Raw genomic sequence first — 15,038 nt, 5'->3', positions numbered from 1 at the left:
TTTAAAACAAAAATTGAATTGTGTTGCTTTAGGTTCTTGAAGGTTGATGAGTCTGAAGCTACTGGAAGACATTTAACCTCCCACATAAAAAGCTTTTTCAGGTGTGTGTGTGTGGGGGGGGGGGGGGGGGGGGGTCAGGAATCAAAGGTCATTTTAGGCCCACTTTCACAAAGTGGGCAATCACATGAGTCATTAGCATTAAAGTGCTAAGAGCGTTACTTCATTATGATGTGAATGCTGTTAAGACCGTCAGGGGAGAGACTGCATTGTGACGGCAGAGCAGCCCGTCTCTCTTTAGAGAAGGTCGTTCCAACATGATTAGTCCTTCCTTGATGCCCCTCTCAAACCATTTAATCTCTCCTCCCCTGCACAGTCTTCAAATGACTTCCCTTTGTTGCTTGGCTGTGATTCAAATTTCAAGATTCAGTCTCAAGGATTACCAGGACCTGGATGGAAGAGAAGATGCATTAAAGTTCCCTGAAATTATTTTTACATCCCCCAAGGAGTTTATGTTTTTGCCCACTTTTGTCTGACGTTTTATCTCTTCACTCACTTCACTTCTGGCAGTGTTAGTTGGGTTATGTATGTACTATATTATCAACATTCTATTTTTAGTTATTGTATTTATTTACACACAATATCAAGATTTTTGTATCACTGTGATGTTCCTGCTCTAAAACTACTACTACTGTACTTCGGGCTTGTCCCCTGAGGGGTTGCCAAAGCAAATCAACCTTCTCCACTTCACCCTGTCCTTTGCATCGTCCTCCCCAACACCAGCCACTCTCATGTCCTCCCTCACTACGTCCATGTATCTTCTCCTGGGTCGACCTCTAGCCCTGTTCAGCTCCATCCTCAGCATCCTTCTACCGATATCGTCCCTGTCTCTCCTCTGGACATGTCCAAACCATCGAAGTCTGGTCTCTCTGACCTTATCTCCAAAATGTCTAACCTTCACTGTCCCTCTTATTGCCTCATTTCTAATCCTATCCAACCTGGTCACTCCCAAGGAGAACCTCATCATCTTCATCTCCACCATCCTCGCTGACTCTCCTATCACAGAGCACACCTGATACTTTCCTCCAGCCTGCCTGCACACGATTCTTCACTTCCTTTTTACATTTTCTATTATTACTATTGGCCCTCTAAACTCTAAAACGAGAATAATACAACTTAATAATAACAATGAAAGAGCTAGCAAAGTAAATCACATTACGCATGCGCACAGAGGGTTAAGCTTCTGCTTTGCGCATGCGCACAGAGGGTCAAGCTTCTGCTTTGCGCATGCGCAAGTCTATTTTCCCCCTGTACCATTGGAGCAGCGCAGCTCAGGTCAGTCAGTCCAGTCAGCAGTCGTCCACACGGCGATCTATATTTCCGTTTTCTTAAATTAGCCACTTTAAGCTTCGCGATACCGCCCCCAATTTCAGCGTCGGGACGGAGCCGCCAGGCCGGGACAGAGATGGAGAGAGAGGCCTCGGCCATGGAAGCGCTCGGACCCGGTAAGGGACGTAAGAAAAGAGAAAGGAGCGGGGGAGAGCGATCCGTGTGTGGGGCTCGTGTGAGCGAATGCGTCGCTTCACTGGGGGCCGCGGCTTCAAGCGAGGCCTCGACTCCCTGACGGAGGCCCAGCCCGACTCGTCTGTGTGTTTGTCAGGGCGCTTATTTCGCATTTTGTGTCTTATGAGTCCGACACGGAGTGGCGTCTTCTCTCTCTCTCTCGGTTAACGGCGACGTCTCCGCGGTTTTATTTCTCCGAAGCACGCGTAGCTCGTCATGTCGGGGCTGGCATTGTGTGAGTGGGGATTTAACCAGGACCTTCCTTCCCGTTTCCTTCCGCGTCGAGGTCTGTTTACGTTCTTCGGTCGCGATGCGCTTCATTTTATTTTTAGTTTTAGCCCAAATAACTGCGACCTAATATCCGAATCTAAACCACAGAATCATGTCGATTAAAATAATTTATTTATTTATTTATTTATACTAAATGTCGTTCTCGTATCACTATCGATCTTTTGCTAAACCACCTGAATTTGCACCATCGCCATCAGGAACAGTTCGTCCCACCGGGCTGCCCTCGTTCAAGATGACAGCGACGGCTGGGAATAAATGCCGGTAATAAGACGTGTTTATATCGACGGTATTTGGCGTCTCGCCATTTACCGTTTTTAATTTGCGTTTGAAGCACATACTCCGGGCTTGGGCACGTTCTTCATCTGTTATATGATAACAAAGGCACTTATTTTGCAGCGATGCGGCGAATTCATGATGAAGTGAGGGGAAAATCCGACGCACAAAGACATTTGGATTTATTTTTAAAACCGAATTTTATTTCTACAGTGCAACAGCTCCACGTAGAGTGCGCGCCTTTACGCACATAAGTAATAACCTTTTTTTTAATTTTTTTTTTTAGACAGTATGCCTTTTACTCGTAATCACCAGCATTGAAATAAACGTTGAGAAGGGTCAGGGAAAGATATGAGGTAAAAATACTGTTTAACCTTCCACAGGTGTGTGAGCCACTTTGTTCCATGGCCGATGACAGTATCTGCTACAGTACTTTGAAAAATACAAGTTGAGTACTTGATAAAACTTGTGAACGCAAGATTGCAATATCTAAATGTGCAGTAACAAATGTACTGTATTTCTCTCACCGCATGCACTGATCACTTTAAATCCTACTTGAATTTTATGTCACATTTACCTGCATTTTCTTATATTATTATTAGGTTGTACTACGCACCGGACGGAGCAGCGCTCCTAATCTCTTTGTATGTCCACTATGCAAAGACAATAAAGACTTTCTATTATATTCTATTGATTTACAGCCGTAATATACTAGAAATAAATGTGTTTATTTTACAAATTTGAGCTGACTAAATGTAATTTCTAGGCCTTCTCTGCTTCAGTTGTATGAGGTTTATTTAAACACACTTATTCAGCAGTGTAGTTGGATTTGGCCCCTGAAAACTTGATATCATGAAGGGTGTCTCTCCAATTATTTTTATTTTTATTACTAACTCTGTTCAGTGCAACTGTTGAATTTGCATTTCAGATAGAAATTAATTTACAAATTTGTAGACTGTGATTGTGTGAATACTTCAAAATAAATGACTGCAAGAAAAACTACATTCTGTGCTTTGATAGCTGGATAGGCCCTCCTAAATGGTCCAGCTCTCGACTTGTGCTTTTCTGCAATCTGATGTTTCACCTTAATCCAGGTGATTTTCAGGCGTGGGGGGGCGTCGGGTCTCCCCCCCCTGCTCAGTGCAGAGAGTGTCCGACATCATCCCCGTGCTTAGCATAAACCCAGCTGTCTCTCTGCTTGCTAATCAGACACACAAATATATTAGTAGCAAATACAATGCACTGCGCTGATTTTAATTAATGTTTCTCCTTGATAATGCTGTCAAATTTGGACCATACTTTAAAGACGCATTAGGAATACAGTAGCTGGAAACACTCCGTGGCCTGTAATACATCTGTCATTTTTGGAGCAGAAAAAGCACGTTTGACTATCTCTGTGACTCATCCAGCTCTGTTTTGTTTGGAGCAGAAGCATACAATTATGGAGGAAGCTTGTTGAATCGGACTGAAATGAAAAGCCCGTAGAGGCCGTGAAATGTGTCTTTATTTAAAATGTTTGAATTATTCTATCCAGCTCATTCAGTCGTTTTATGTTGTAGTTTAATCCAGATTTCAGTAATGCTTGGCGGGGCTGCTAAAGGGTACAAAAGAGGAGATTCATAAACACATCTGTGGCGTTTATGCACAGAATATCAGAAGGTTGTGTGTTTTTGTATTCTTTATTGTGCTCTGTAGGAAAGATGAATGGTCTCATGGACATGACTAGTTGCTTCTGACTGTTAAACGTCGAGCAATTTGAAGGACCTTTCTGATACTTTAGGTGGAGCTAAACCACTAATCAAGAGGGTAGCTGGTGGATTCTTCAGTAATGACAATAACTGTTCCTTGCAGCTATAAAATATCAAAAATAAAGTTGTATATAAATGAGGAGCGGCGAGAAGGACGGGTTCCGACTTTTCATGCGTCGCGTTGTAAAGCGTAGGAGTCTGGTGAGCTGAGGAGGCTAAATATAGGCGAGGTGTAGCTCTTCAGGGTGAAAGTGGAGGATGAAGACCATGAACTTGCTCCACGGCTCACTCAAAGTTGTACCTGTCACTGGGAGTGAGCTGGGGGGGGGGGGGGGGAAACATGGTCAACCGCTTGGAATATATGATGAGGATGAAGGACAAGTGCAAGTTGGTTTCCTCAAAAGGTGATGGGAATGTGTTTCTTTGAGCAAGAATTCGATATATTCCCGTCATTTAATGACTTTTGTCAGATGAAAATGTTTTTGACCTGCTGGCCAAACTTCCTTCTATATATTCTAATATTAATTATGACAAGGCCGGAAGGACGAGGAAGCGCGAGCCATCGGATGCTTTTTATCCATTTCGTGACAAAAGCAGAGATGCAACGAATGGCTTCTTAATCGAGAACGGCGCAGAAACATTTATAAATGGCTTAATAATACTAATCATTTGTACGATGGAGCAGCAGGACTGAGGAGCAGAGAGTCGGGGACCTGATTTGGGGCCCGGGTCAGTTGAAGGCGTGTTTGGAAGCGATGGGGAGGGTCCCAATTGTCCGTCCTTTTTGCGCTTCAATTGCTAACTGGAGCGTGGAACACCGAGTTCAGGAGGACCCCCGCAGTCCGTTAGCTGCCTCCTCCAAACCTTCTTCAGTGCCACAAACAGGATGCTATTTTACCGCCTGTCTATCTGTTCAACACTTCGCAGTCCGTGCTCAATTATTGCGTCCAAAGTAACCGTTTTTCCTCTTAGAGCATTTTGCAGACGCTCTTATTCGGTGTTGAAGGCCGAGACGACTGAAATGAACCTCGACGGATATGGCAGCCGTCACGAAGCCTCCTTCCCTCCGTGTCGGTGTCGATGGCGACCGTTCTGTTGGGTGCACGATGTGCCATTCGGTTAGCAAGCAGCAAGGGGTGACTTCTGCAGGTTTTATGCCACCACCGTGTCGTTAATCATACATGGTACGGCGTGAACGCGTGAGTGGCGCGACCCGTACCGCAGCGACCCCGGGCTCTGCGTGGGCTCCCCTCCATATGGCCCTGCTGTCGTTTGTCTGCGAGGAGCTCGGCCTTTGTCTCGGTGCGAGGGGTGGGCACCCTGCGTGTCTGAGGGGAGTTGAGGGGGCGGGCTTAAAGATAATTTGAGGGCTTTGTTTTGCCGGGCCCTTGTTGACCCATGTAGGTCAGGGGCCGGGGTTGCGGATCAATCGGAGAATGGATGTGGGCCTCTGGGGGCCACTGATGAGCTGGTTCGCTTCGAGCTTGGCGCGGCGTTAGAGCTTAGTCCGTGAGAGGAGACGTTCTTAATGGACGATTAAAAAAACAAAACGTTTAATATTGATGCCAAGCAGGATTGATTCTGAAGTATTTTTGATGTGAAATGATCTGAAAACAATGTCGCCCTGCTAATTCGGCTTTTGCTTAAAGGAGGAAATTAAGTATGTACAGTAAATAAAAATGCATAAATGCAACATTAAAAAAAAGTAGGGATAATGATATTCTTGCTGCAGTTCATAGCAGCCCTTTGTGAATGGAGGTAATTCAAATGCGTTATGTTAAAATCAATGAGCAAATTGCATCTTCCCTCTCTCCAGGCCCGCCCGCACCAACCTCTCTGTTTCAGCCTCCACGGCGTCCCGGCCTCGGCACGGTGGGGAAACCCATCCGGCTCCTTGCCAACCATTTCCAGGTGCAGATCCCCAAGATAGATGTCTATCACTATGATATTGACATCAAGCCTGAGAAACGGCCTCGCAGGGTCAACAGGTAACATCTACTGACACGCCTGAGCAGAAAATGGAGCGTTTTCTTTTCTTTGTCACAAATCCTAAACCTTAGCAAGAAAGAAGACACTAGCTTTAACATGTTGAGTTACCGCTACTAGTAATTGGGGAAGTGTTAGTGTTTTTTTTTTATCTTGCAATCAGAAATACTGTCAGTATTTATGCCTCGCTATCCTGTTCCTCCCGTCGTGTAGGGAAGTGGTGGACACCATGGTGCGACACTTCAAGATGCAGATCTTCGGAGACAGGCAGCCTGGCTATGACGGGAAGAGAAACATGTACACGGCGCATCCGTTGCCCATTGGAAGAGACCGGGTTGGTTTGTCAAACATGTGACTGTTTTATTTGTCTTAAAGGTTTTTGCTCTTATGAAACATTTATATGAATGCCATGACGTTTTATTTATGTACGGTGAATAATAAGCATTACATCCATTTCTTTTGCTAGATTTGTTGTTGGGCTGTTGCAGTTGTGTAGTAGAAGTAATGTGATATTTGATGCCGACTCTTCGGTTGTTTCTTAGATGGAACCCGTTCTCACTCTGCTTTGTCCTTGAGCATTCATTGTTGGTCTCTCCTGCTCACCTGTTCTTCAACCCCCCCCCCCCCCCCCGGTTTTTCCCTCTCTCCATCTTTAGGTGGATTTGGAGGTGACTCTTCCTGGCGAGGGGAAGGACCAGACGTTCAAGGTGTCTTTGCAGTGGGTGTCTGTGGTCAGCCTCCAGATGCTGCTGGAAGCCCTTTCTGGGCACCTTAACGAGGTCCCTGAAGACTCTGTCCAGGCCTTGGATGTCATCACGCGGCACCTGCCTTCCATGAGGTTAGCAGCCAACCATCAAGTCGGCTCCGCCCACATCATGTCGGCTCCGCCCACATCACGTCACACATCTGCCGACTCTTATTCATCTTTGGTTTTATCGGCTTGCGTCTTAATTTCGTTTCATGCCGTTTCCAGACACGCCTGTTGATTTGATGACCTTTTTATGTGACGAATCAAATCCCCTGTGCCACTTTTAAATAGTCTGTTAATAAACTTGACATATTCTGAATCGTCAGTGTGTGTTCTTTTTTCATTGCAGGTACACTCCTGTGGGTCGTTCCTTTTTCTCACCTCCGGAGGGCTACTACCATCCTTTGGGTGGAGGAAGGGAGGTGTGGTTTGGTTTCCACCAGTCTGTTCGTCCCGCCATGTGGAACATGATGCTTAACATCGATGGTAAGACCGGAGCAGAGCTGGACCGGCTTCAGCTGGGATTTGTTGCTTTAGCTTCATTTCAAACCTGGGAGACGGGCGGCTTTCTAATGGAGAGACGGTGGAACCTCGTTTCACGAACAAATCGGTTTACGAACACAATGCAAGAACGACTTTAGACTCGGATGGCGAACAAAGCTTCGGTGTACAAACAAACACACAAGTGCTCCGACTCCTGACTACGGGAGAGAGGCGGGGTAAATGCGTGAGTGCATTACTGGCATCGCATAAAGACAAACAACCACTCACACACACACACACAATACGGATAATTTAGAGGGAACAGCTCACCTAAATTGAGGACTTGCTATGTCGGTAAAGTTTTACGAGACGGTTTTGCTAAATAGAATCATCTGTTCTTTCCCTCAGTGTCAGCGACGGCTTTCTACCGGGCTCAGCCTGTGATAGAGTTCATGTGCGAGGTGCTGGATATCCAGAACATCAACGAGCAGACCAAACCACTGACTGACTCGCAGCGCGTCAAGTTCACCAAGGAAATAAGAGGTGAGTGCTCGGGACCATTGCGCGCGCACACACACACACACACACACACACACAGACATGCGCGCGTGACCACAATAATCCTGTGTTATGAAATTCACCACATAGATTAGGGAACTATGTCTGCCTGCGAGACGCGCACGCTTGTTTTTACGACGTGTGTACGTACTGAGGAGTGTCACACCCAGTGAAGACACGTGATCGCACTGTGCGCACACCACACACACTCTATAATCTGCAGCAGTGGTGAACACTCCTAAAGCTTGGGGGCTACAGATGACTGCTTCTGCCATTTGTGCAGAAACTATAGACTGTTAAATCAGATGAAAATACACACACAAGAGCCAACAAATGTCCACGGCAGATTTTGAAGCGGACGATATGGCGTTCTGAATGCACTGTTTTAGCTCCGTTTTTAACCGTCGAGTCTTAACCCTTGTTTTGGCTTTTTTTTTTTTTTTTTTTTTAATATAGTTGGCTGGAGCACCGTTGATTCACAATCAGCCACGTTGCCAAGAGGTCTTAAACATGGCGGTCAAAACTTTACAGAAGAGGATTTCTGAATTGGGAGAAAAAGCTGGATTTGTAACCATTCTGTCTGGTACGTTTTCAAACAGGACTGAAAGTCGAGGTCACTCACTGTGGTCAAATGAAGAGGAAGTACCGTGTGTGTAATGTAACCCGCCGGCCTGCGAGTCATCAAACGTAAGAGGCATACTCTGCTCATCCTCTTATGTCAGATGGTAGCAATGTGTGCGTCTCATTAGGACAAGACGCTAGGACCTTGTTTGAAACTATTCCTCCAGCCGAGTTCATGCGTTTGCTCTACTTCCACTCATCGGCGTCTGTGTGGTTCCCTACAGGTTCCCCCTGCAGCTTGAGAATGGCCAAGCCATGGAGTGCACAGTTGCGCAGTATTTCAAGCAAAAGTACAATCTGCAGCTCAAGTATCCACATTTGCCCTGTCTGCAAGTAGGACAAGAACAGAAGCACACATACCTTCCCCTGGAGGTGAGAAGGAATCTGTTCCGACACAAGAATATCCGTTTACGCAAAATGAAAACATCTCGCCTCAGTTCATACGTTTGTGTCGTCCTGCTCCGTAGGTCTGTAACATAGTTGCAGGCCAGCGCTGCATCAAGAAACTAACAGACAACCAGACATCCACCATGATAAAAGCTACAGCTCGCTCGGCCCCCGACCGACAGGAAGAGATCAGCAGATTGGTGAGTGTTGTTGTTGTTTACCAGGAGCTGCTGACGTTTAGTTGATTTTAATGAAAGGACTCATATTTTTTGATTTGCTCTTTGTTGTTGTTGTTTTTTTTTTTGTGTGTCTTCATCATGAATCATTCTCATTGTCCATTCCCAGGTAAAAAGCAACAGCATGGTCGGGGGCCCGGACCCTTACCTGAAAGAATTTGGCATCGTGGTGCACAACGACATGACGGAGGTAACCGGCCGTGTTCTTCCAGCACCCATGCTGCAGTATGGGGGCCGCGTGACTACGGACACCGGCAGGGACTGTGGCAGGGTGAGTATCAGGCACGGCTCGCACCCGCAGGGGACGGAGGGTCAGAGTGCATCACAAGTACGTTTGAGATGAACGAATGTTGAAGCATTCGGTAAAAACGTTCAAATCTGGGTGCTCTCGATGCCGCCTGACGAGTAAACGTCCTTCTTGACTTCAGGAAGCCCAAATTGGGACGACTAAATCGCCACGTGCTAATAATAGCTAATGTTACAGGCGCTGATGGTGAATCAGGTAAAGGCTGAACAAGTAGGGCTGATTTTCTTTTACTGATCTGTAATGCCGAGCTGACGGTACCCGACCCAGGAAAGGTGGCTTCCCAAAATGTTGATGGCTTTTGTTGTTTTTAACTTGACTGCATTTGTCATTAACATAAAATTTTCAACAAAAACAATGAATTATATTATCACTATAACACAAAGAAACCACTGCATGACCTTTTAGTGGCCGGTGTGAGTCGCAGGAACCGGAAGAAGTGCAGTGAAATGTGTGGATTAGGAGAAAGTTCCTGCATCACAGCTGTGTTTCGAAACACAGGGTTACGAAAGCAGGTGATTTTAATTATCCACGCCTCCTCCAATTTGAGAGAAGGAACTCATTAGTGAGATCAGCTGCTGGAGAGATGGTTGAAAAGAAAAGCTGCAGCCGCTCAGCCCTCCACCGAACAGGTTCGGCACCTCTGACTCAGACTCACCGTGTGGATCTCAAATCCACTCTAACATGTAAGGGTTATTTTTATATTATTATAAAAATTATCTTACTTATGTTATCTTATTGGCCGAAAAAATAGTTAGGAGTTTCTCAGTGAGGTGGATAAAGTGGCTGTAGAGAAGTTCGATTGCGGTCGTCTTGTCTACGAGAGGATGGATGGATCATTCTTAACTGAAGTCCTTTTGACTCGTACATTATCCCGGTTGTCATGTGTGAGGAGCTGATTTTGGATTCAGAGGTTTTTGTTGACTCAGAGTAAACGTCCCGCGGTCGGGATGGCGATGCGGTTCATGGCCGCCCAGCGTTAACACGCAACCGAGTCTAAAAGAATCTCTTCACAGCCGGTTGAGTAAATGTGACGTTATTTCCCCCCTGAGAGTAAACTATAAATGCTCGGGGTGTAAAACATCCAGGACAGAAGGGTTTGATTTACAGTTTTTGTTCTCTTACACTTGAATACACTTCTGTGCCAGAGCCGAATGTAAATCCATTCGTTGGTTTGCCTGAGCTATACGTTTGTTAGTTTACCCTCGATCCAATCAGAGCTCTCTTTCTGAAAGGCTTTGGGATATGGAGTCTAATCAGCTGCCAGCTAAAACCCTCTAATGGAGATGAATCTGACTTAATGAAGCGCACACTTGTGATTCTAAGATGCATTCTACTTCTTATGGATGCTCAAAGCATATTTTTTAAATGCTCTGTACTATGGTACAAGGCAGGGCTGTCGTACCTCATGTGTTGGCTCATTTCGCCAGTGGGTTGACTAAGAGAGTAGGGCCTCTCTCCGCAGAATAAAACCGTGGCCACACCCAACCAGGGTGTGTGGGATATGAGGGGGAAGCAGTTCTACGCCGGCATCGAGATCAAGGTCTGGGCGGTGGCCTGCTTCGCGCCGCAGAAACAGTGTCGAGAGGACCTGCTCAAGTGAGTCGTCACTTTGTTTGGTGCTGTGATGCTTTCTGAGGAATGGATGAGCAGACGTGTTGAATGTTATCTGCTCGATGGGATCGCTCTTCTATTAGGAGCTTCACTGACCAGCTTCGAAAGATCTCCAAGGACGCTGGGATGCCCATTCAAGGACAGCCGTGTTTCTGTAAATACGCCCAAGGAGCTGACAGCGTGGAGCCCATGTTCAAGCATCTCAAGATGTCCTACGTCGGCCTGCAGCTGATCGTCGTCATCCTGCCTGGCAAAACGCCAGTCTATGGTGAGCATGAACGTCGAAGCCGTTTTGGCTACGAGGATGAAATATTTTACCGTTCTCGTACCGAGTATTCATGAAAGTGAGCTCAATCGTCTGCCTTCATCCACAGCCGAGGTGAAGCGGGTGGGGGACACGCTCCTTGGCATGGCAACCCAGTGTGTGCAGGTGAAGAATGTAGTGAAGACGTCCCCTCAGACCCTTTCCAACCTGTGCCTCAAGATCAACGCCAAGCTGGGAGGCATCAATAACGTCCTGGTGCCTCATCAGAGGTCGGCGTTATTTCCTCTCCGCTGTCTGGAATTTGTCAGATTTGTCACATGTTTTTGAGTATTGATTAATTTGAGTCATGTGGTCAGCAGGAATACATTTTGGTCATGACCCGCGTCCTTTTCTGTTCAATATTGCTTTACTTGGAATTCAATTTTAACTGGAGCAAAGATTATTTTGAACTTCATCGTTATTTTTACACATTGTTCTGAACAAGAGATTGACGTAACGCCTCTTCGTTCCAGGCCCTCTGTGTTCCAGCAGCCCGTCATCTTCCTGGGTGCGGATGTGACCCATCCTCCAGCGGGCGACGGAAAGAAACCGTCCATTGCGGCAGTGGTGGGCAGTATGGACGGCCACCCCAGCCGTTACTGTGCCACGGTGCGAGTTCAGACATCGAGACAAGACATCTCCCAGGTAAGAGCTTCCTGTGTGAACATGGGGGGGGGGGGGGGGGGCAGGGAATGCTATTGATTTGTGCTTGTATTAATTGGTAATTCGTTGTAGCTTTTGTCACCTTGGTGTGATCCAGCCTTTTAGTAATCCAATAAAAACTTAATGTACAGTTTAAAACTTGTCTCATGGAGCCTCCTGGTAAGTTTTTATTGTCTCTTTTTAGGAGCAACTCTTCAGCCAAGAGGTCATCCAAGACCTGACCAACATGGTGCGAGAGCTTCTCATCCAGTTCTACAAGTCGACCCGCTTCAAGCCCACCAGGATCATCTATTATCGTGGCGGCGTCTCGGAGGGGCAAATGAAACAGGCGAGTGTTTTTTTTACATTCAGGTTTTACAGCTCTCAGGATCTGTGATTCATTGTGGAAGGAGGGAGCCAAAATCTCATTTAAATATAAGACCCACAGGCCTTTACTGTTAAAATAATTTAACATTCGATCAGGTTGCGTGGCCGGAGCTGATCGCCATTAGGAAGGCCTGCATCAGCCTGGAGGAGGATTACAGGCCGGGAATCACCTACATTGTGGTCCAGAAGCGTCATCACACCCGCCTCTTCTGCTCTGACAAAGCTGAGCGGGTATGGAGTTCAATCTGCCATCAAGTGAATGTTAAATAGCTTTCCGTTGCACAACAATGCATTGCTTTTCTGTAAATACTCTTATTGATCCACCCCCCTGTAGGTCGGGAAAAGCGGCAACGTACCGGCAGGCACCACCGTGGACAGTACCATCACACACCCGTCCGAGTTCGACTTCTATCTGTGCAGCCATGCTGGAATTCAGGTTCGGGGTCCATACTTCAATTTGTGGTTGCTTCTATGCTCGAAGAAATGATTTGGCTTCACAGAAATGGACGCTTGTAAAAAGTGGAAACCGACTCCACAGCAGTAAATAGGGACTAAGACAAAGAAATATGCGTCATAATGGGGTTGGATTCATCACGACATTAAGAGGGTAGTATTGACGCGTTGTGTGGCGTGCTCTCCCATCAGGGAACCAGTCGTCCCTCCCACTACCACGTTCTGTGGGATGACAACTGCTTCACTGCCGATGAACTGCAGCTCCTCACCTACCAGCTGTGCCACACCTACGTCCGGTGCACGCGTTCTGTCTCCATCCCGGCGCCGGCCTATTACGCCAGGCTAGTGGCGTTCCGAGCCCGCTACCACCTGGTGGACAAAGACCACGACAGGTGAGGCATCCGTGGGGGTATCTGTAGTTTCCAGGGAGAGTTTGTCCGATTTATCTGGTCACAATCTTATGGGGGGAAAAAAAAAAGCTCCCGGGAGTGATTGAAGGCCGGTCGAGGCTTGTGATTCCAGAGACGAGAGATTAAACCACTTACCCGCCAGAATATAGCTCCCATTTCCGGTTTTCCTCCCAGAAGCCTCTGTTTTCTGCCTCTGATGTCTTTGTTGACGGTCAAAGTGAACGCCGCCTTCTCTGTCTTGCAGTGCTGAGGGCAGCCACGTGTCTGGTCAGAGTAACGGCAGAGACCCCCAGGCATTGGCCAAGGCAGTTCAGATCCACTATGATACCCAGCACACCATGTACTTTGCCTGATCCAGCGAACGCATCAGCCAGTCCGCCCACGGCTTCCGTCGACTTCTGTCTTGTATCTCTTATTTGCCAGTATCTCTTTCTCTAATCTATCTTTCTCTTTAAACTCATTTTCTGAATCTGTACCAAAGCGGCTCTCGGTCGGGGACAAATCTGCTGCGTAACCATAGCCAGCGGGTTTTAGTTTCAAGGAGCAAACCAACCAGCTTTCCCAATTGAGCCGCCTTTCAAACCAGCAATTCAGCACTGTGGACCTTTTTAAGGGTTAACAGTTCACACAAAAAAAACCTCCACATACAAGTCGAGCCATTATTTTGATGTTTACTTTTTCTTTCTCTCTTTGAATGTCTGCACTCTTGTGTTTTCGAGATACACTGAGCGAGGGAGTGGATTGGCACAATCTGTGTCGGCACAGCTCTTTAGCTCTCCCAGCTACTTTTACCTCAAAGCCCCTTGGGGCAAAATCTGTCACAAGGTCTTGGGTTTATTGGGTGGTGGGGAGGGAACTCTATAGGAAAAGAGATGGAGGGGGGAGTCGACATTTTGAGAATGAGATATATATATATATATATATATTTTCCTTTTTATGAGCCTGTGTTTAAACCTTTTCTCTTTTACAAGCGAGGTGATCTGGGTGTCGTGCCCGTTACTACTTTCCTCCCATTTTGGCGAAAATTAACAAGTCGAGAGTGTGTGTGTGTGTGTGTGTGTGTGTGCGTGCGTGTATCTCTGTATATAAATATACATGTACTGCTGTACGAGTGCGTGCATGTGTTTCATGGCAGGCCACTGAACTGTAAAGGGAAATCAAGGAGATAACTGCTGTAAATGCCTCAGATTTTTGTTTTGTTTTTTAAAATTCACACATACAGTACATATAAGCATATAGTGTGTATATATATATATATATATATATATATATACACATACATCTATAGAACAACTTTTGACGTGACGAGCCTCATGGAGGCCCATGTGGGTATTTGTAGCAGTCTTGGGTCACTTATTAAATGAAATGCTTTGAATTACATTTCAGACTTGTGTTAACCATTAGATATTTTTGGGGGGATTTGCATTCAAAACTCTGTTGAATCCCAGGAAAGTGAAGTCATTTAATCCATTTCAAGTATTAAGTGAAGTCAGGTCTGATGTAGCAGCGGTAGCCACGGTCTGGCTTGTGACTGGCTCGGCTAGGTGAAGGCATTAAACACAGAGTTTGGTCTATCAGCCTTGCTTTCCATGTGAAAAGGAGCATCTTATTTTTCTTTGGACCTGATAATCTGATAGAATATATGATGCCACGGCTGGACGTTGATCCTCTTACCGTTTTTTTTTTCTTCTAACAATCATAATCTCAAGGGCCGGAAACAATGTTGTTGTTGTTTTTTCTTTTGAGGTCTCCTTTGTTCATACTGGCCAATTCATTGCACTGACCCGGGACGCTAGGCAAGCAAACAGAGGGCACTCTCGATCTCTCTTTACCTTTATGCATTTATATATATATACAAATCAAACAAAGCAGATTTGTAAAAGTTTAATATAAGATGTTTTGTGGATGATCTTAAAAAGCTGTTTAGACTTGGTAGTTTACCGATGATGATGTTGTTGTTGTTTGTTCTTGTTGTTGTCGATGTTGTTACTATTGTGATGAAATTTTACGGTTGGCCACAAAGCCATTGTTTG

At 46.0% G+C, this 15,038-nt stretch overlaps 1 protein-coding gene across 1 annotated transcript; it reads left to right on the top strand.

Annotated features, from left to right (window-relative positions):
• The first annotated feature begins 1,466 nt into the window (after window positions 1-1,466).
• On the top strand, window positions 1,467-13,358 carry ago4 (argonaute RISC component 4). Its single transcript, XM_068747477.1, has 19 exons — window positions 1,467-1,502; window positions 5,689-5,860; window positions 6,072-6,192; window positions 6,515-6,696; window positions 6,956-7,092; window positions 7,498-7,632; window positions 8,247-8,334; window positions 8,493-8,640; window positions 8,736-8,855; window positions 9,001-9,129; window positions 10,661-10,794; window positions 10,893-11,077; window positions 11,184-11,343; window positions 11,587-11,758; window positions 11,961-12,104; window positions 12,239-12,373; window positions 12,477-12,578; window positions 12,788-12,987; window positions 13,250-13,358. The coding sequence occupies exons 1-19, from the start codon at window positions 1,484-1,486 to the stop codon at window positions 13,356-13,358; spliced, it is 2,592 nt and encodes an 863-aa protein (XP_068603578.1). The 5' UTR covers window positions 1,467-1,483.
• The last annotated feature ends 1,680 nt before the right edge of the window (window positions 13,359-15,038 follow it).

The sequence above is a fragment of the Brachionichthys hirsutus genome, chromosome 13 (assembly GCF_040956055.1).
Source record: "Brachionichthys hirsutus isolate HB-005 chromosome 13, CSIRO-AGI_Bhir_v1, whole genome shotgun sequence".
NCBI classification, from domain to species: domain Eukaryota; kingdom Metazoa; phylum Chordata; class Actinopteri; order Lophiiformes; family Brachionichthyidae; genus Brachionichthys; species Brachionichthys hirsutus.
The sequence above is the reverse complement of the archived record's forward strand: the minus strand, read 5'-3'. Positions and strand labels throughout refer to the sequence as shown.